This window comes from Gymnogyps californianus, chromosome 1 (genome assembly GCF_018139145.2).
Source record: "Gymnogyps californianus isolate 813 chromosome 1, ASM1813914v2, whole genome shotgun sequence".
NCBI classification, from domain to species: Eukaryota; Metazoa; Chordata; class Aves; order Accipitriformes; family Cathartidae; genus Gymnogyps; species Gymnogyps californianus.
The window spans coordinates 14,100,596-14,121,259 of NC_059471.1; the positions used below are offsets into that span (position 1 = coordinate 14,100,596).

At 38.8% G+C, this 20,664-nt stretch overlaps 1 protein-coding gene across 1 annotated transcript in view; it reads left to right on the forward strand.

Annotated features, from left to right (window-relative positions):
- CNTN5 (contactin 5) overlaps positions 1 to 20,664 on the forward strand; it is a 356,213-nt gene that overhangs the window by 198,950 nt on the left and 136,599 nt on the right. The window contains exon 8 of the mRNA XM_050914379.1: positions 13,440 to 13,621. Within this exon, the coding sequence (XP_050770336.1) occupies positions 13,440 to 13,621 (182 nt within the window). The remainder of the gene's footprint in view (positions 1 to 13,439; positions 13,622 to 20,664) is intronic.

Consider the following 20,664-nt stretch of genomic DNA (forward strand, 5'->3'; position numbering starts at 1 on the left):
TTGTTAAAATAATAAAATAATGGTTAAAAAAAGAAAAAATCTTTAGAACTTACTGAATGGAAGAATTCAAAACATCTACATTAAAAAAAAATAAACCTAACCAGTAGTATGTTAATATTTGCTTTTGACTAACACAATTTTCACTGCTTGTATCTTCTGTTATTTAAAAAGACAAGCTAATTTTTTGGTAAAACAAATAAATGAGCTTTCTCGTTGTTGTTTGTAGTCCAGATAATCCTGGTTTTCTAACAAGTCCATCATTTCAATGTCAGAACTTAAGTTTATTATGTAAATCAGGAAGACATGACCTTGTTCTTTGGGTGAGTTCTGATGAAGAAGCCATCATTTTCCCAGCTGACACTCTTGCACAGATCATAGTATTCCTGGCCTTTCCTGTGCCAGAAATGCAATTTCTCAGGCACTGCCTTCTGTGACAGCAGGTTACCATTTTCATTTTCTCTCAGATATTACTGACTTTGCTTCCAAGAACATCTGGAGGCAACTGGTTAATTTTTTTACTTCTTTTTTTATGTACTTTTTAAAAAGGAAGAATTCTGATGTCTTCATTTAGTTCCCCATTAAAAAGATATGAAAGCAATGGTTCTGATTGACAGGTAAAAGGACTTTAAGTTCTGTCCCCACCACGTGACATATTCATTAATGAAGCACTTTCAGTGACGGCCATCAGAGCATTCTTTAACATTTCCTGTCTTTGGAGTATAGTTATCTCATAAGTGATTTTAATACTATTATTTTAACATGGGACTTAAAAACAGGTGTAGATGGAAATATATGGGGTTTTTAAAAGCCTCAAAATGAACAAGTTTTCATAGTTCGAACAATTATATAGGACTGGTTTGTCCAAGCTCACATGAAAAGCTGTAAGTTACAACACTCCTCAATGAGCACAGACCCTTTCCCTCAGAGGAAAACAAGAAAAAAGAAGTGTCAGAAATTTATCACTCTTTTTTTTTTCTTTTTTTTTTTTTTTCCTGGTATATAACTCTAGGTTGACTTCTTGTTTCCCTTTCAAATAATTCTTCTACACCCACTCTTTCACACAGATTTTTTAATGTCAAATTGTGTATAATGCGCACACAGCCTACCTGACCCTCACACTTCAGCCTTTTCCTCACTGCATTTTTGGTCACGCATCTCACCATACAGCAGCTTCTATTTTATTCTCCATATGAACCTCATACTTCATTGGTTTTCTGGCTGCAGACAGAAAAAATATATATATACAGTTTGTATTATGGTAGTACCAACAGCAAATTTTGAGTGAGTAACCATATTTTATTTCTCATTAGAACAAATTAGAGGATGTGGGCTATTGCTGTATTTGTAGGTTACCAAAGTTCTCAATCTTTGCTTTTAAAATAGGATCCCTGGGCCATGTAGACTGCCAAAAGGATTGTTTTGCTAAAAAAAATTAAGTTTTATGCATCCTTCTTTTCACTATGGTTATTTTTTAACCACATAGATCAACACATAGAGTTTTTAATCAAAAGAATCAATAGAGAACAGTGCTGACAGACAATTCTTCTTGCAACCCATATGCTTGATTTTCTGTATTTTTAGAGACTGTTTTGTGCTTGTGCTATTTTTGTACAATAGTAACATCTAGGTAGTATATCAATATTCTTCCTAAATGCTAGCTTATTTCACTTTAGTAACGTCAAGACTATGTTTTTATTGTGAAATATTCTTAGTTAAAGATAAGAATAAAATAGAGATATTGACTTCCTTTTATTACTGAATTATGATGAGGCTGTTATGATAGAAGCATTGTTCATGCTGTTATATTTAATGTTGCTTTAATAATTCTATTGTAAACTTTGTTTTGAAGAGATTTATAGCTCAGTCATAAACATTCATCCCATCTGTAATATGGCTTGTAAGAACTCAGCTGATAGTCCATTTTTAAATCTTGCTTTCTAAATGAAATAAAATAAAAATAACGTGAAGTTACATATATTTAAGTCACACAAGTGAATGAAATTTAGTGACTTGTAATCTAGGAAATGTTCTAAAATGTTCTCTTGAAACAATGAACTCTGAATCAATTCTGATTAATAAATATCTCAAAGTTTTAAATCCATGGAATATAGGATTTTATTTTATCTCCTTGACCTGATTTTCTTTTAACAGGCTTTTTAAATTGTTCTTTAAGCTTTTATTAAAAATGTTATTATTTATTTTATGTCACTATCAGTATTTTCATTGCAGACTACGTACGTGTAGAGAGAGCTTACTGAAGATTTTTCAATATGCAGAAATAAAAGTAAAAAGTGTCAGCATAAGTGAATATGATATCTAAGCAAAGATCAGGGTGGCAATATAAAAAATCTTTATGATCCAGTGAAGGGCATTTGACTGTAACTGTGGAGAATTGCATGAAGTATCTGAAGAAGTTATTTTTGCTGGTGTGTCGTGGTTTAACCCCAGTCAGCAACTGAGCACCACGCAGCCACTTCCCCCTCCCCTCTCCCAGTGGGATGAGGAGGAGGAAAGCAAAGGAAAAAAAAAGTAAAACTCATGGGTTGAGATAAGAACAGTTTAATAACTAAAGTAAAATATAATACTAACAATAGTAATAATGAAATATTATAATAATAATAGTAATGAAAAGGAATATAACAAAAAAAAAGGAAGGGGGGGGGAAGAAAAAAAAACAGTGATGCACAATGCAATTGCTCACCACCCGCTGACCAGTTAGTTCCCGATCTGCGATCCGCGCCTCCCGGCCAACTCCCCCCTGTTTATATACTGGGCATGACGTTCCATGGTATGGAATATCCCTTTGGCTAGTTCAGGTCAGCTGCCCCGGCTCTGCTTCCTCCCAGCTTCTTGCACACCTGCTTGCTGGCAGAGCATGGGAAACTGAAAAGTCCTTGGCTTAAGATAAGTGCTACTTAGCAACAACTACAACATCAGCGTGTTATCAACATCATTCTCACACTAAATCCAAAACACAGCACTGTACCAACTACTAGGAAGAAAATTAACTCTATCCCAGCCGAAACCAGGACATGGTGTCACTCATTAAGACAATGATATAGGGTACATGGCTATAAAGAAGGCTTCTAGATATTGCAAATCTTTTTGCAGCTGTAAAAAGATAGACTTTGCAAATCCACATGTTAAAAGGATGTTTCTGTGAGGTCTGGTCAGTGTTTGGCAAACAATGTAATGAGGAAGAGAGTAATTTCAGAAAAGAAGGAAGGTTAAAGGCACCCAAGAAGTGCGTCTTTGGTCAAAGGTTTTATAGTACCTGGTTCCTTTCTTTTCTTCCTCTGAACTTTAGCTATATGTGATTTTTGCCAGGAACACAAAATTCACAAACAATAATCCTATAATGAGTCACAGATCCAGGTTGCACACTTCTCTAACACATGCAGTTTTCCATCTGTTCCCTCAACATAGGTGAATAGAAGTTTCCAGCATTGCACCATATTGTTTCTTAACTGCAAAGGACAAAACTTAACCCTCTCTGCTCTTCAAATTGGTAAAATATGGCTTTTCCTTTCAGTCCACCAGTTAAAACTATGCCCCAGGTCTTCCATATCTTTCTCCCTGACTTTTATCCTTTTGTTGGCTGATCTTGGCAAATCCAATGTTGCGTATTTTATACTGGTCCAGAATGTTTCAGAACTGGTATTTGTGTGTTGGCTGTAGACAGCAAGATTCTTCCTGGCTTCAGACCTTGCAGGAGGCATCTCCTGCTATAAACTGTCAAAAGAAGCAAACAAGACCTTCCCATAACCTGACCCCTTCCCACTAATCCAGTGTCAAAAAAGGTCTCATGAGGATTTCTATTCTGAGATCAAATTCTTTTCTGACATAAATCTCCTTAATACAAATCCATGAATCCACCTCTCACTCCAACCCTGGTGTCATGCTAAAGAGTAGCAGACCTAATGCACTGATCACAGTTTAAAACAAACTTAAAGTTAACCTCTGTTAACTGCACTACCCTGCATCCCAGGGGCATCGAGATGAGTGAGTGGTCAAGGTGGCAAGCAGCAGCTGAGTATTATTGGGTATTAACATGGGAATATAACATGAGTGTAAAATGATACTAACATCTGTAATTGATATAAAACAGGCTTCACTGTTTTTAGGGCCAAGTATGACAGTTCTGTTGGCCATTTCTTTGGATATGTCAGCAGATCTTTACAATGTGGTTGCAGTCAAGAGACAGAATCATAGAATCATAAAATATTGTGAAAGGTTTGCATCCTGAGTGCAATTCAGGATTTGCAGAGCAAAGAGAAAAGACTATTTTTTTAATTCAGTCCATTTTAAGACAACTACTCTATCTGAAGGCATTTCCCTTCCATACGTGACATACTGTGATTGACATTTGCTTGAATTCAGTGACTGGAACAAGCACAGCTTTCTCCCTGAGTATAAGCTGTCTTTTCCTTGGGCAACTGTAGGAAACTCCTCAGGGAGTGAGTGTCTCTTTGCTAAGGATACACATAGCCTTTCAGCCCCAGCAGCTGCTCCTTTCTAGGCATTGTCTTTCGGAAATGATTAAGCCTCCTTATACTTTTCCATGAACACAAAAGAGTTCTTGCCTCTTCCCATAATAATAGTGACACACAGAAACACCTTTGATATTACAGATAACCTGATTCTATACTAAGGACATTCAGAGCACATTAACAGCCGTCATTTCCACTGAATCCTGTGACAGTAGCACATACATGGTTATCCCCCACACGGGAACTGCTGGTCAAAACAAGGTATGAAAGGATATGATGAATCACCGCATTGATAAATGAAGGTTGGAGGTTTGAGGAATTCTAACCAGATTTAATATACAATTTGCAGGCAAAAAGGAAGCTAATTTTGACTTGTCTTTTAAATGTATTATGGTACTCACAATTTAATGACATGCCAAGATCCCTGGCTTGCATTAAATGGAGCAAATAATTCTAGATGCTGTACATCCAATTCCTTGGTGGAACTAGGGATTCAAATATTCAGTGTTTTTCCTACATATAGGAGAATTACTAGGGGAACAAGGAGTGCTAACATCTTAGCATCATTGAGTATTAAGCAAATTCACAGTGTAGAAGTCCACAGGTAGTAATTTGCCTTCACCCTCAAAAACGACTTTTATCATGATATTCTATTTTTCATCTACAGGTCACAGAGACATAAAATGGCTGTTTTCTCTTTTTAAAACAGGGAAACTATGGTATAGGGTATTAAAATAGAATGATTTGCCCAAAATCAAAGTGTAGGATAGAGACAAAAACTGGTATAGAAATACATGTTTCTAAGTCCCATAGGACAAAAAATCATGTTCCTCCATACCCCTTCACGCCACTTCTCACTTTAGGAAAAAATTTTGTTAATTCTATCAGATGCCAAACCTGGAAGCTGTGGAAGATACTCTTAAAGTTTGCTGATAACAAAACAATCCCAAGAGGGAAATGAACACTCTCAGTAGAACAGCATTTGTCAGTGTTATAAGTAGGGATGTCCTTTCCCCTGGAGAGAAACTTGTGATGAGAGGAAGGAACTTTTTTAAAAGTGAACATGGCATCTTCAGGCTGAGTTTGTTTATATAAGACAGGAATAGATCCAGGATTTTTTTCCCTTTGATACCACATATTGTTCATGTCAAATAAATCCTTCTAAGACTTTCATCAATCTAAAGTTCATTTTCAGCTCATACTGAATAAGAATTTATGTCATAAGGTGCTAGACTAGGATTGGATTTTGTTCCTGTTTTTCAGGCTGGATTGATTTCTGCCTTCCTTTAAGTGGACTTGTTCTTGCATAGACTTTATAATGCTGTTACAAATATCATGATCATTCATAGTAATGTAATAAAGATTCTTTGGTAAATCTCAAGTAGCGTTCCCAGGCCTCATTCTGCCTCACTGACTAAATGCTTCATACTTACATCTAAAACTTCAGAGTTAATTGCTTTTAACATATAGCATAGGGAAAGTGGGAAAAAAACCCACCAAACTGCAAGTCCCCATCAGTAGAATGTCATTCTTGAAGAAGCAATATTACCAATTTCTTCCCTTTCTCTCTCATGACCATCAAAGAAAACTTGTAAATGCTACTAAAAACTTTGTTCAGTAATTTACACAGCTTTGCTTTAGGTTTAAAGATGGAGGAACATTTTTTTGCATTCCAAACTTGCTACCCAGAAGCATACGTGTAGGCTTTCTTTCTGTGTCAGAGGTTGAGAGGATCAGAAGGAAACAAATTCTGGCAATTGTCAATAGTAGGTCCCCAGAGTTACCATTGTTGTATTTCTCTTCAGGATTTCCCACAAAGAAATATGAATGCATATAATACCATGTGGTACAAGAGCCTTAAATCCATCACTTCTGGAAATCGTCACGCTCACTGTCTTCAAACTCTATAGCTGATCAGCAGGTTCAAAGCCACCTTGCACACCCCAGATGCACTGGATTTACATTTACATTTGCATCATGATTGGCCATAGACCGGTTGTTTCTGGAAGTCCTGGACTCATTGTAACTAGTCCTCTGGAATTGATCTGTACACATACACTGGCCATATCTATAACAGCAGAGTTAGGAAATCCTAGATTAATGTGTCAGCTACAGAAATTCTGCCTGGACAAAGTTTGGGACAGAGAAAAATTACATGAAGGAAAGTCCGGTTATAAAATAGCTTTACACAGGGCAAGTAAACGCAGTGGTACTGTAGTACTGTGGCCCTGGGAATCCATGCAAACACCTGCCAAGAACACGTCACCTTTTCAGGCAAATTTTCTGCTTCAAAGCATTTGTCTCCTCTAACTTAAATTTGTGGATTCTTCATGTATTATCCCCCATACTAACACAGCAGATGTCATATATGTCTTTTGCTTTTCAAGTTGCTTCAGATTCCCCTCTCAACAGCCTTGATCAAGTCACAGGCTGGTGACAATTTACCTGTTGTCATGTCTTTAATACTTTTTAGAAGAATGTCCACTTATTTCAGAGTGTCCCCAGCCAGCAAGCTGAGGTAGGGTGTGATACAGAGACTAGAAAAAAAGGGTCACTGGACAGCTGAGGAAAAAACAGAGCTTACTTCCGTCCTTATTTAACAGTTGTAGTAGTTCAACACCTCCTCCATCCCACAATATAGCATCTGCTATACTATGATGACAAAAATATAATATGGAATTTTGCAATGTGGCCAACACTGATCCACAGGAGGAGATGTTCAGCTCTTTTCTATTAAATTTTTCATCATCTATCTGTGCTGTTGTGATTTCATTAAGAGTAAATACCATTATCTAACTTTTAAATGTAGAAACAAAGGGTTGCAGAATAGCTTTTCCCAAAGGATCAAGTTTGAGCTAACAGTTTAGGCTCTGATCAATCAGCAGAGAAAAGCCTCTGGAGTATAATTCACTATGAATAATGAATCATTATAGATAATGAATCATTATCCATAGCACTATTTTAGATGTTAGAGATGCTCTAACGTGATAGGATTTAAAGGGTGAAGAAAACCATGTGGAGCTGGAGATGCAGCGAAGCAGGCACACTGTCCTTGCTCTGTGCCATAAGGAACAAGCCAGCAATGGTAGGAAAGCACATCCACATTAGTATATGACACTGATACCTGCATCAGACTTTTTTAGTACAATCATGGATGCTTGTAGACCTGGACTTGTTCCTGCACACAGGTTTCAAACTCATCACTATTTCCTTCTATTTCTATTCTTAAAACACCACTGCTATATTTCATGAGTACTTCCTATCTTTTAATAACCAAAAGAAAGGAAAAGTTATTATCTTGTCTCCTAAATCTCTGCATCTGACCAGAACAGATTTATATGGGACATTCTAAAGGTAGAATTGTGTAAATGATTGATGGACATTTATGGAAAGTATCTGATGGAGACAATTTCATGATACTCCTCGACATTTTAATCCTACTGTGGTGGGTTGACCCTGGCTGGACGCCGGGTGCCCACCAAAGCCGCTCTATCACTCCCCTCCTCAGCTGGACAGGGGAGAGAAAATGTAATGAAAGGCTCGTGGGTCGAGATAAGGACAGGGAGATCACTCACCAATTACCGTCACAAGCAAAGCAAGACTCGACTTGGGGAAAAAAAGTTAATTTATTACCAGTCAAATCAGAGCAGGATAATGAGAAATAAAACCAAATCCTAAAACACCTTCCCCCCCACCCCTCCCTTCTTCCCAGGCTCAACTTCACTCCTGATTTTCTCTACCTCCTCCCCCCGGCGGTGCAGGGGGACGGGGAATGGGAGTTGCAGTCAGTTCATCACACTTTGTTTCTGCCGCTCCTTCCTCCTCAGGGGGGGGATTCATCACACACTTCCCCTGCTCCAGCGTGGGGTCCCTCCCACAGGAGACGGTCCTCCATTAACTTCTCCAACATGAGTCCTTCCCATGGGTTGCAGTTCTTCATGAACTGCTCCAGCATGGGTCCCTTCCACAGGGTGCAGTCCTTCAGGAACAGACTGCTCCAGCATGGGTCTCCCACGGGGTCACAAGTCTTGCCAGCAAACCTGCTCCAGCGTGGGCTTCTCTCTCCATGGGGCCACAGGTCCTGCCAGGACCCTGCTCCAGCGCAGGTTCTCTACGGGGTCACGGCCTCCTTTGGGCATCCACCTGCTCCGGTGTGGGGTCCTCCATGGGCTGCAGGTGGATATCTGCTCCACCGTGGACCTCCATGGGCTGCAGGGGGACAGCCTGCCTCACCATGGTCTCCACTACAGGCTGCAGGGGAATCTCTGCTCCAGTGCCTGGAGCACCTCCTCCCCCTCCTTCTTCACTGACCTTGGTGTCTGCAGAGTTGTTCCTCTCACATCTTCTCACTCCTCTCTCTGGCTGCAATTGCTGTTCTGCAGCAGGTTTTTTCGCCCTTCTTAAATATGTTATCCCAGAGGCGCTGCCACCATCGCTGATGGGCTCGGCCTTGGCCAGCGGCGGGCCCGTCTTGGAGCCAGCTGGCATTGGCTCTATGGGACATAGGGGAAGCTTCTGGTGTCTTCTCACAGAAGCCGCCCCTGTAGCCCGTCGCACTACTAAAACCTTGCCATGCAAACCCAATACACCTACATAATTATCCTGTAATAATTAGAAGATATCTAACACAGTTGCAAGGATGGAGGGCATAAGCAGAGAGGTTTATTTCTAGTCTCAAATGCACGGGCACGCAGAGGTTTTCAAGATATATTATGATGTGAACCTGTGGGTTTGAAGGCACAACTCAGAACAGTGATGCATGGTAAAGTGAAATAGTGTGGAGAGGAATTGAAATTACAGTAGAAGGTAAAATATTTCAAAAGAGCACATCAATTTGTACCAACCAAATATAGAAAAAGTAACCTGTGCATTCTTATTTAAGATATTGCTGAAAAACTAGGAGCTGAGATCCATGGAAAAGGTATTTTAAAATCCAGATGTTACTCTTATTTCCACCTCACCCCTTTCCTGAAATAAACATATGCTTTATAAAACTAATTAAATTCTTTTTCAGATGAAATTGCAAAAAAACCCAGAAAATTGTTTCCAATAGTTTTTTCAAAACATTTTTATTTCCAATGAAACTTGTGAAGAATTTCCAACAAATTCAATAGCACTTGTCCCAAATAATATACTGCTGAAAACTGACTCTTATAATCTCTTCTAGATGTAAATGTAAAACTATAACTCATATTTTCTTCAAACTCAAAGTGAACAAACCCACAGTAATGTCTATCACAGTCACCAGTGACCTCTTAGAACTTTTATTTCAGCTCAGAAGAATGAGAAGTTTAATGATGGTATTTCTGAAATCAAGTAGTATTTTCTTCTCAGTGGTGCTAAGATTTAACAGTAGTATTCAACAGATTATTTCCAAAAGTGAGGAGAAATCTTATCTTCGAACTCAATTGAAACTTGAATAAAGTTACTCATAGGAGTTGAATGTGAACAGGGTTATAATAAACGAGGAAACTATATTCCCATAGATGTCTGCTGAGACCAAAATAAAAATGGATTATAATGATTATAAGATTTAACAGTTATGCATATTACATTAAACTCATATTAATGTTAGAGATACTTCTGCTGTTGCTCTATTTTTTTTAAAGCTGTGGATCATTTGAAAAGATGAAAATATGTGCATATGTTAGTTAGCTTTTATGGTGGATTTTATGAGTTTTCTAGTTAAGTCACACAATTTTATTCTTTCACGTCCTCACTCACATATATTTCATTTCATTCTCACACAAGTCACAGAGGAGAAATACGTATAGATATATTTTTATTTCAGATGTAAAATTCATACTCACTTGTAAGTTATGCAAGGAAAATAAGCTTCATTAAACAGAACTGCAAGTTGTCTGTGAATAGTGATTTGCAGTTTGGGAGTACTTTCCTTTGAAATCATTAAATCTACACAGCTAAAGTAACTTTATGTCCTTGAAAAACTCCACTTACTACCTCATACTGATGAAGAAAAACCTGAGTTTTTTAAAAATATGTTTCCTAATGACCCAGAGAACAAGTTTCCTCTGTATTTGCCGTGTTATACACATTTACTTCTGTAGCAGACATGAAAGCAAATGTCAAAAAAATTAGTTAAATGCAATTTAAAGGAAATTTTCTAAATACATGAATTTCAGAATAATCTCATAGCAGATAAATGAGAGAACTTTCACGGTTTATAATGTCTTCATTATTCCTCAGAAATATACACTATGAAAAAATTCCAATTATCAGTAGTATTCAGCAGAACCAGTTTTCTTCTATGACAATAGAGCAAAAGCATTTTTGTCACTGATTTTACTGGAAGTAGGGCTGAAGGGCAAATATGCAGTAACGGATAACAAATATGGCACGCTTATGGTGCCAAATAAAGTGTACCTGTACACCTATCTTGTTCATAAAACAGCAGCTGCTGAGTAGTATTGCACTGTACCAGCATAAAGTATTCCTACTGTGGACCTGTGTTGTGATTAATAATGATTAATGAAACATTTGCCTCGCCATGGTGGCTGTTTTGCAGCCAGCAATCATAACATAATTATATTCCATATAGAAAGAGTACAAGCATATAAGGAGTTTACACTTAAAGCTGAAGGCAAAACAACACGAGACTGACTTACAAAATCTGCAGAAAGTCACTCAAGAAAGAGTATAAAATTGAATATCAAAGTGAAGTGTGCAATTAGAAATAAAATAAGAGAGCTAATAAATGGGGAAAAAAGAAACTAATACTGTTATTTGTACTACTTCTAATATATACAAATAGTTATCAAAGTATAGCAAATCAAAATATGTAGCTAAGGATGTGAAAGGAATATCACAAGTGATAGGGCTAAAGACATTAAGTTTTATTAGTGCATCAGAGACAGAAATTTCCTATTTATTCTTCATATTTAGAATTGAACAGGTTGAAGTATCTGTCTCAGATAAGAATGGGAAGATCTTTTAATCTTCCAGTTGAAAAGTATGTAAAATAACTTCTAACAGAAAGCAAACTTTATAAATTAGGCCCATACAAGCTGCACAGAAGCGTCCTCAAACCAAACCTACAGGACACCAAAATTTGAGATCAGTCAGCAAGAAAGTAATTTAAGATGAATAAAGAGCAAGCTATCAAGCTTCTATGGTGATACAGTAGGCAAAAAAAAAAGAGCTCATATGATCCATACCCATCATATGATCCACAACCATCTATAAAAAGAAAAAGATATACATGATCAGAGTGCTGAAGAAAAAGAGATCAGTCTGTTTTGTTTATTAAGGAAAAAAAAAGGTGATTTGATTTCCATACATGTATTTCTTCCGTGGGGGACAGTGATAAAGGACCATTTTGCAAGAATAGAGAGGTATTGTAGGGACTATCCCTCAGAGATGAATCCACACACACTCAAAATAAAGTATCTTTTGCCAGGTTAAGTAATCAGTGCAGCAAACTGATAAGGGAAACAATGATTGTTTCTTTCTGATATATTAAAATAAATAGTGGATACCATTCCATATGAGACTATATGTTGGCTTTGTGAAGGTAATTATGTTAACAGGCTCAATGAAATTCAGTGATTTGTGACATTCAGGAGATAAGATTAGAGAAACCTTCTGACCTCCAACTACAAGTCTGGGAATTTTCTGAATCTCTATGAAGTACTAGAATTTGAAGCATCTTGTCTGGAAGTTTGAGTACAGCTGCAGTAACTCACAGCCTGATTTTAACTGGCTGAAGAATAGCTAGAGCTTTACCCATGATTGGTTGCCATGTCTGTATTTGCTGTGTCTCAAATTGGACACCCTGAAATACTGAGGGAAAGGTGATTTTTTAGTGCAACTTCATATAGTTACAGCAAGTGGAAGTTGGCAAATGATGGCAGAAATTAATAGAAGCTTTGAATTTGAATCTATGCTATGAAGTACTTTTCCCCACTTAAACTGCCACAAGATCCAACTGTGTTTGTATCTAAGCTTAGACTTGAAAGCAATTCAAATAAATACAAAATATTCTTTTAAAAAGTATCAGCATGTAACAGTTACATTTTCTTTTATGATGTCCTCCAAGCTTCTTTTGGAATACCTGAAGCAGTCTAGTTTTCAGCTCACAATCAAAATTTTATAACTACAGTTCTTTTTTTTCTTTTTTCTTTTCTTACCACTTAAGTATCTGCCATATTTAGACAAATGTATGTCTGTACCAAAAAGCCCAATGGGTGCACAACAACTGATGAGTGTTTGGGCTAAAGAGAAAATTAAATGAGTGCAAACACTGTCTAATCCATTTCTTCTCTCAGTATGAATGTAAATGACACAGTTTCCACATAGACTTGTGTGGAATAGCAAGCTACAGTGAAAAGCCCTTCCACTCCTGCAAGCAGGCATGTAATGCTGTGAGTCAGAAGCAGTAGTGGCATTAATACATACTTCTTACACAACCAGTTTTGTAACTTAAAGAATATTGCAACAGAAAAAGTCTCCAAACCTTTGGTCACCTTAATTTATCCAAGACAGAGTGATACTGAAATCCCTCACCTAGATGGATGTTATCACTTACTGACCTCCTGAACTGCAGTTTCATTGCAGGAAAACTGGGGTGTGTTGGAATTTGCTAAATTCATCCAGGTTTTGAAGTTGTTATTTTCTTTTGCCTATCAAGTGGAAGTGTTCAGGAGTAAAGCATAGAGTGCTAAAGAAGCTCTAGAGAGAGTATTTCAAGTGATTTACTTGATCTCAATAAAAACTTGGCCTCCCTTGTGAATGAAAGAGACATGTTCCATGTAGCAAGCCATTTATTAAGGATTCCCTACAGGAAGTGAGGTATATCAAGCATTATATGAACCTTAATTGCAGTTATATTTTATTGCTACTTAGATTATTAAGTGTTTAAACTACCAGATAACAGAATCTATATTCTCGATAGTGGAAGAGTGCTAACAGTAATTTTACTAAATATTTCAGCCCTGTTCCAACGATCTCTTGGAGGAAAGTTAATGGTCATAATCCAAGTAAAGCCCGCCTGAGAAAATCCCAAGCTGTGCTTGAAATACCTAATGTGCAGCTAGAGGACGCAGGAATGTACGAATGTAAGGCTGAAAACTCTCGTGGAAGAAATGTCTTCAGAGGACAACTGCAAGTGTACAGTAAGTGTAACTGCATACAGCATTATCCAGCAATGCTTTGTCCACACTTAAGGCTTTAACAACATATGAAGGATGCTAAGGTCCAGTAGAAACAAAATATCTTTCTTCTGAAATAAAATTAGTATTGAATTAAGCTGTATATTTTTATTCCTTAGTAATGCATTAAAGTCTGAAATATAAATAAAGTTAACACCCTCAAAGAACTGGCTTAAATACAATTTCATGTTTGATGTTTATGGGGTGGGAAGGGTTAAAGAGTACTGCTATAATTTTAAAGGTCTATTTTTTTCTCCTGATATGATATATAACAATGACATGCAACCTAAGCATGATGTATCTGTCAGAAAACAGTATTAGAAATATCTTAGGATTTTTTTCACAGTTTTATTAATGTTTCACCCTTGCCATACCTGGGTGCTGAGTTTTGTCAAATTCGTTGTACAGGAATCAGAGCTGGAGAAGTGCGTCTGTTTTTGTAGAAAATTGTCAATCTAGGCATGCACAATTTCTGAAGGTTCTGATTTTCAAAAAGTGTTGAACATTTTCTCTCTAAGATTGGTCTTTCTAAAAGTTTTTTGAGTGAGCATAAAAAAAATTGAATCATGCATCACATTGAAAAGAAAAAACACAACCTGAAATTAAAAATATTTAGTAATGTTGTGGTTTAACCCCAGCTGGCAACTAAGCACCACACAGCCACTCGCTCACTGCCCCTGGTGGGATGGGGGAGAGAATCGGAAAAGTAAAAGAGAGAAAACTAGAGCTACTATGAAGAAAATCAAGTCTATCCCAGCCAAAACCAGCACATTCTCCACCCTGTATTCCATACCATTTATGTCATGCTCAAGTCCCACACTATCCAATACATCCTCATTAACCACCAGCCCCCTTCCCATCCTTTGATAGAATACACAGATATCATTCCCTTAGTCTATGGACAACCCCTGTGAAATGTCTGTGAAATGTCTGTAAAATGTCCATAAATGTCCACACATGTCCACAAAATGTCCATTGAGTTAATTCGGTCCATAACTTTGGGCTCCATCTGTTATGGTGGTCACTCAGGACAGGAGAGGTGATGTGTTGTGTGGAGTTACTGGGCACCAAAGCCAGCTCAGGTCAGGTCACTGCTGCACTTGCACTGCTTCTTGTAAGGCATGTCCTCCATTGGTTCAGGTGGTTCCTGCTATAGCAATTCCTATAACATGCAACTCAAATCCCGGGTTACAACAATTTAAAGGTATATCCATTACAATCTCCACCCCTCGTCCCTTTGGACCAGGTAATAGGGTTTAACATTGCATTGAACTCCTCCCCTTGCCCCTGCTCTGGATTGGACTTATCCACAGACTGCAGTGCCTTAGGAGTGTACCTGCTCCAAGTAGACCCTTATCTATGAGCCACGGTCTTTTTAGGGGTATACCTGCTGTGGCATAGACTTATCCACAGCCACAGTCGCTTTGAGGTGCACCTGTTCCAGCGTGGTCTTCTCCATGGGCCACAATGCCTTCAGAGATATATCTGCTCCAGCGTGGCCTTACCCACAGCCACAGTCCTTTCAGAAGTAAACCTGCTCCAACATGACCTTACCCCTGGCTGCAGTCCCTCCAGGGATGTACCTGCTCTGTCATGGGCTTATCCATGGCCACACGCTTTGAGGTGCTCCAGCATGGCCTCATGCACAGCCACGGATGCTGCAAGGTGTACCTGCTGCAGCATGGACTTATCCACAGCCACAGAAGCTTCGAGGTGTAACTTCCCCAGTGTGGACTTATCCTCAGGCCACAATCCCTTCAGAGGTATACCTGCTGCGGCACAGACATAACCACGGCCACAGACACTTCAAGATGTACCTGCTCTGTCATGGGCTTATTCATGGCCACAGATGCTTCGGGATGTCCTGCTCCCATGTGGACTCATCCACAGGTCACAGTCCCTTCAACTCATGTTCACACTGGAGTTCCAGCCTGTCCAGTACAGCAGCATAGAAACAGCAGTGATGCCCTGGCCATCTGCCAGCCCAGGTGCATCACCATTGCTGTCATCAAAATGTTCCAAGGCACAGCAGAGTGAGATGATAAGCAGTACAGCAGTACAGCAAGCAGTGAAAGCAAAAAGCAGCCACTAATGAGCACTAGACGGTAATATACAGTAAGGCAAGCAAGCCCCATGGCAAGCACAGGAGGCTGTCAATAGGTAAACAGCAATAACAGCTATAAATTCGACGTAGCACGTTCCAATCAAATCTGTCATTATCTTGAACCCTTTAAACCCCACATTGGGCCCAGCCAGAATTAAGCACCACACAGCCACTCACTCACTCCCCCTGGTGGGATGGGGGAGAGAATTGGAAGAGTAAAGGTGAGAAAACTTGTGGGTTGAGAGAAACACAGTTTAATAGGGAAAGCAAAAGCCGTGCACTCAAGCAAAGCAGAACAAGGAATTCATTCACCACTTCCCATCAGCAGGCAGATGTTCAGCCATCTCCAGGAAAGCAGGGCTCCATCACACGTAACAGTTACTTGGGAGGACAAACGCCATCACTCCGAATGTCCCCCCCTTCCTTCTTCTTCCCCCAGCTTTATATGCTGAGCATGACGTCGTGTAGTATGGGATATCCCTTTGGTCAGTTGGGGTCAGCTATCCCAGCTGTGTCCCCTCCCAGCTCCTTGTGCACCCCCAGCCTACTCGCTGGTGGGGTGGGGTGAGAAGCAGAAAAGGCCTTGACTCTGTGTAAGCACTGCTCAGCAATAATGAAAACATCTCTGTATTACCAACCCTGTTTTCAGCACAAATCCAAAACATAGCCCCATACTAGCTACTATGAAGAAAATTAACTCTATCCCAGCCAAAACCAGCACAAGTAAAAATCATGAATTTTATATAATATTGTTGCTGCATCCTAGAGGCTACAAACAAAAGCCTATATAAGACATGCCCTGAATACTTACAAGTCAAAGTTTTCCTCATATTGAATGTATGCTTGAGTCCCACCTACTTATTATCAATTAAAGCTACGTCACTTGCTATCATTCCATGAATCCTACAACCTTAAATACTTAGCAGGAAAGGTCTACTGCAGGAGATCATGCAATGAATCTTTCAGACTCTGAATTGTTTTCTGTCTCCATATATTGCAGTCAGTAGAATTCCAACTGCTGCAGTTTAGAGAGGTCCTCAGGCTAATAGATACCTTTAAGAAGGAGTCTCTCCTGTTAATCAATTTTATTTTTCTTTTCTTGATTTCAGCCCATGGCCCCTAGTGCTTTCTCCCCATTACTAACTATACACAGTTCTCTGTCTTTGTTACACACTTTCATGAAATAACCGTAGACTGGCATCGTATATTTAGTTTATTTTCCACATATGTCGATATTTCCAGGTCCATAATCAATTTTCCTGTCTCCTCCAGCTTTCCAGTGTCTTTATCTTAGCTCCTTCTTTTTAGTGAGTATCAGCATATCTCTGGATGATGCTTCTCTCCTTGCTTTTTGTTCTCATCCATCTAGAGCCAAGGGCAGGTTTTTGTCTTCAACTTTTTTTGGTATATGCTGGAAAAAATATGTGATGGCAAAGACGGTAGTTTGCACCTCTCATTTTGGATACGCCATCCTTACTGCACTTGCAGCAAAAGTTTTAGAAGGCTTTTACTGAAAACAGCAGTCAAAGCCCAGGAACTACTTGATGCCTCCTACCATGCCAATACCCCAGTGATATTTCTCTGGTATTACAAATTCTTAGTGTCAATTATGTCCATGAAAGTATAGCAGCTCCTCCTAGGGACCTGGGGGCCAGAGCCATTTAGCAGCATGCCTGGTCTTTTTCGACAACATTTCTTAAAATGTCTGAAATAAAACAAAAATTAATTTGAGTTATAAGATGTATCCCAGCTAGCTGTTTTCTAGAGCTGTGAAACTGCTAGATGCCAAAGCACCATATAAAGGTGTTACAGTTATCTCTGCCTCCCTCTTTCAGAGTTAAAGGAATATAGAAGGTGCTCTTCAAGAGAGAAACTAAGATGCTGGAAAATGAAATTATTTCCTCAAGAGCACCCTGCAGACCTGTGGCATAAAATCACAGCAAACATGATGTAGTGTTCTACACAACTCTGCCTCTCTCATTAGCCTGGACACATTTTTGTTTTCAGCGGAAATAAAGATGGTACTCAAATATAGGAGTCCATAGAAAACATTTTCTATGTCATTTTTTTTCTACTCTGTCCAGAAGATAGAAATATGAATTTTTAGTTCTCCACCATTCTCAAAATTATATTTTTTACAGTCACTGCCTTTATGGATAGTGCACAATTTGTGCTAATCGGCAGCGTTTTTGCAATGATATTAGAACAACTTCTTTAACATTATAAAAAGGGAGGCCACTTCAGACTGTCTCATTCCTCTGATTAACAGATATGTGAGACTAGTATATTATTAAGTTTCTCTTCAGTCTATTATTGTACTTTAGAGTATCTTGCAGATAAGTCAAAACCAGATCTGAGTCAGAGTTTCACCTATCTGCATTAGCAGGCAGCGAGGTCAGAGCAGGTAACAGAGGGCTTCCAGATGGAGACCGGCAGTGACCTCCAGTACAGCAGAACAAGAAGCACAAACTATTACTAGCCCCTACAAGTGCCTTTTCTTGCCCTCGAGATGAAGTACTCCCCAGTGAGCCTCTCGCAGCCTTTAGTGCTCCTGAAGACAGCATTAGTGTCTCACTGGCCTACAAACCTTGACAACCCTTTCCAGGGGTGTAAGAGAGTTTGGACAGGAAGGTTTTTAGCAGTGCAAAGTTTAGCCAAATGTTATTTTACAAAATCATCAGCTGATATGGCAGGATTGGGGGACATTACTTGAAACAGCATTTCCTGCTGTACCTCTTATTCATAACAACAGTCAACATGAATTATTTACCGCTAAGGTCATTGTCTTTTCACTGACATCTTATTCCTCCAGGAGACTACGATTATTTTGGCTCAGAAATTCAGATGTAGGCCATCATTCCTTACCAGGGATTTCTTGTAAAATTTCAGAGCAGGCTGTAGGACCAGCTGTGTCATACTGAGGTCTCACAATTTGCATATCTCTGTAGGAACTCACTTGCTGTCTGTTTGATTCTTCTTCATTTCGACAGTTGCATCTGATCTGGGTCACCACAGAGTATTTGGAGAAAACTCAGGATGCCCAGTCTGCCTGTCTGGTCACATTTAATCACAAACTAGTGATTTTTCATTTCTTACCTGATGCTGCAATCCAGATATACCATGACTGCCTGATACAGCTGACACTTCGGATGTTGTTCAGAAAGTGGTATTTTGGATGCTGACCATTTCAGATTGTTGTAGTCTCAGCACTTAGTGGAAATTCAGCTGTAGAAGTGACAAAGGCATTAAAAACATAATTTTGATAGTGCAAGACATCCTCGTATGCACTGCAACCTATTTTGAGAGGTGTGATTTTTCCCCAAGTGATCTGCTCATCCTGCAAGTTTCCATGAAATTTTATTCAATCTCAAATTGATTAATAGAAGAGAGCACAAAAATTAAAATTTGGGTGGAGAAATTGACCGTTAGCCTTTTGTAATCACAGTTCATCTACAAATCCTGGCTAGCAGCATTTTCCCAATGGTAAGCGCTGGTTTGTGCAATTCCTGCTCCTCTCTCACTCTGAACTTCTTGGGTTTTCTTCTGTGTTACCTACTCACTAGTGCCAGTTCAGTGGAGGACGTTGATGTGAAGCAGACCACAAAACCACTTTTTTGACCATTTTTCTTTTGGCTGGATCAGTTCCCCGATCCTGCTCACAGCAGTGCCCCGTGAGCAGCACTGCTGCCACAGCAGGAGAGGAGGTTTGCCATAACACAGGAGTGGAACAAGCAGCTGAGGGCAGGAATATTCTCTAATGCAGTGTAATGGACCATCTTGATTTTAAAAACCTTTTTAATCACTTCCTTATAAAAACTGTATGGAAGAAAATCCACTGGTGCCACTACAGGTTAGCCCCATACAGTAAAACTGGCTAGAGAGGAAGAGATTTTTGTGGTCAGAATTGCGCCTTCAGTTTAAATTTGCTATCTTATCTTTCTCACTGTGATAGCTACCTATTCTTCTCCTACTGTATACTTCCCAACTGGTCTCGTGTCCAGAAAAATAGTTTTTTTCACCCCAAACTCTGTACTCATTCACTTTTTAGGACACTATATGCAGTCATTTGTCCTTAATTTTCTTTCAGTGAAAAAGTTGCTTAATAATTTGAGAAAGTAGGCTGAGTTTTCTGCACCTGAATTTCATTTTGCACAGAGGATATAAAAACTGGCCTGTAAGCTTGCAGATTTATTGCCAATTTGTGTTTGTAAAACATTTTGACATCCTTGAATAAACAGGTGCAGAAATGCAGCATAAAATAAATCAGGGATTGGACGGTGATTTTAAAATCTCAGGAGCACTGTATAAAGCTATGGCACAATATTCATAAAGACTACTGAATAATAAACCACATCCTTCTATGCTTACATTCACCCCAAAACTCTTCACTGGACAGATAAAAAACAGACAAACATCCATTTTTCCCCAACATGAATGTTGCATTTATAAAAAAGAAAAAAGAACCTGTTACTTTTGAAATCTGTTTAAATGCTTCTTAGAATTTATAATTTCTAATTAAAATTAAGTGCAATTATGGAATGAAGTTTTCTTTGCCCACATGTATATCAGGATGATGTTAACACATTTTTGTTAAAAAAAAGAAAATAATACATTGAGTCAGAGGTTGTACGTCCAGTTAAACATTTCGCTTTTTAAATAATTGACAGGATTTAAGAAAAAGTGTTATATTATGGAGAGTGACCCTTGCTAATGAGCAGAGAGGGAACTCTCTGTGGCAAAGTAAGGAGTACATAGAGAGAGAAAAGGAAGCCAAAAAGTGATGAAAATATTTCTCTCAATCATGCATTTAGCTCTATTCCTGCTACATCTACCTATTGCTTTGCTACCTTGTTCTCAAAGAGGTGGGAATCTGAGTCATTGCCTTGGCTGATGGCAAGTTCAA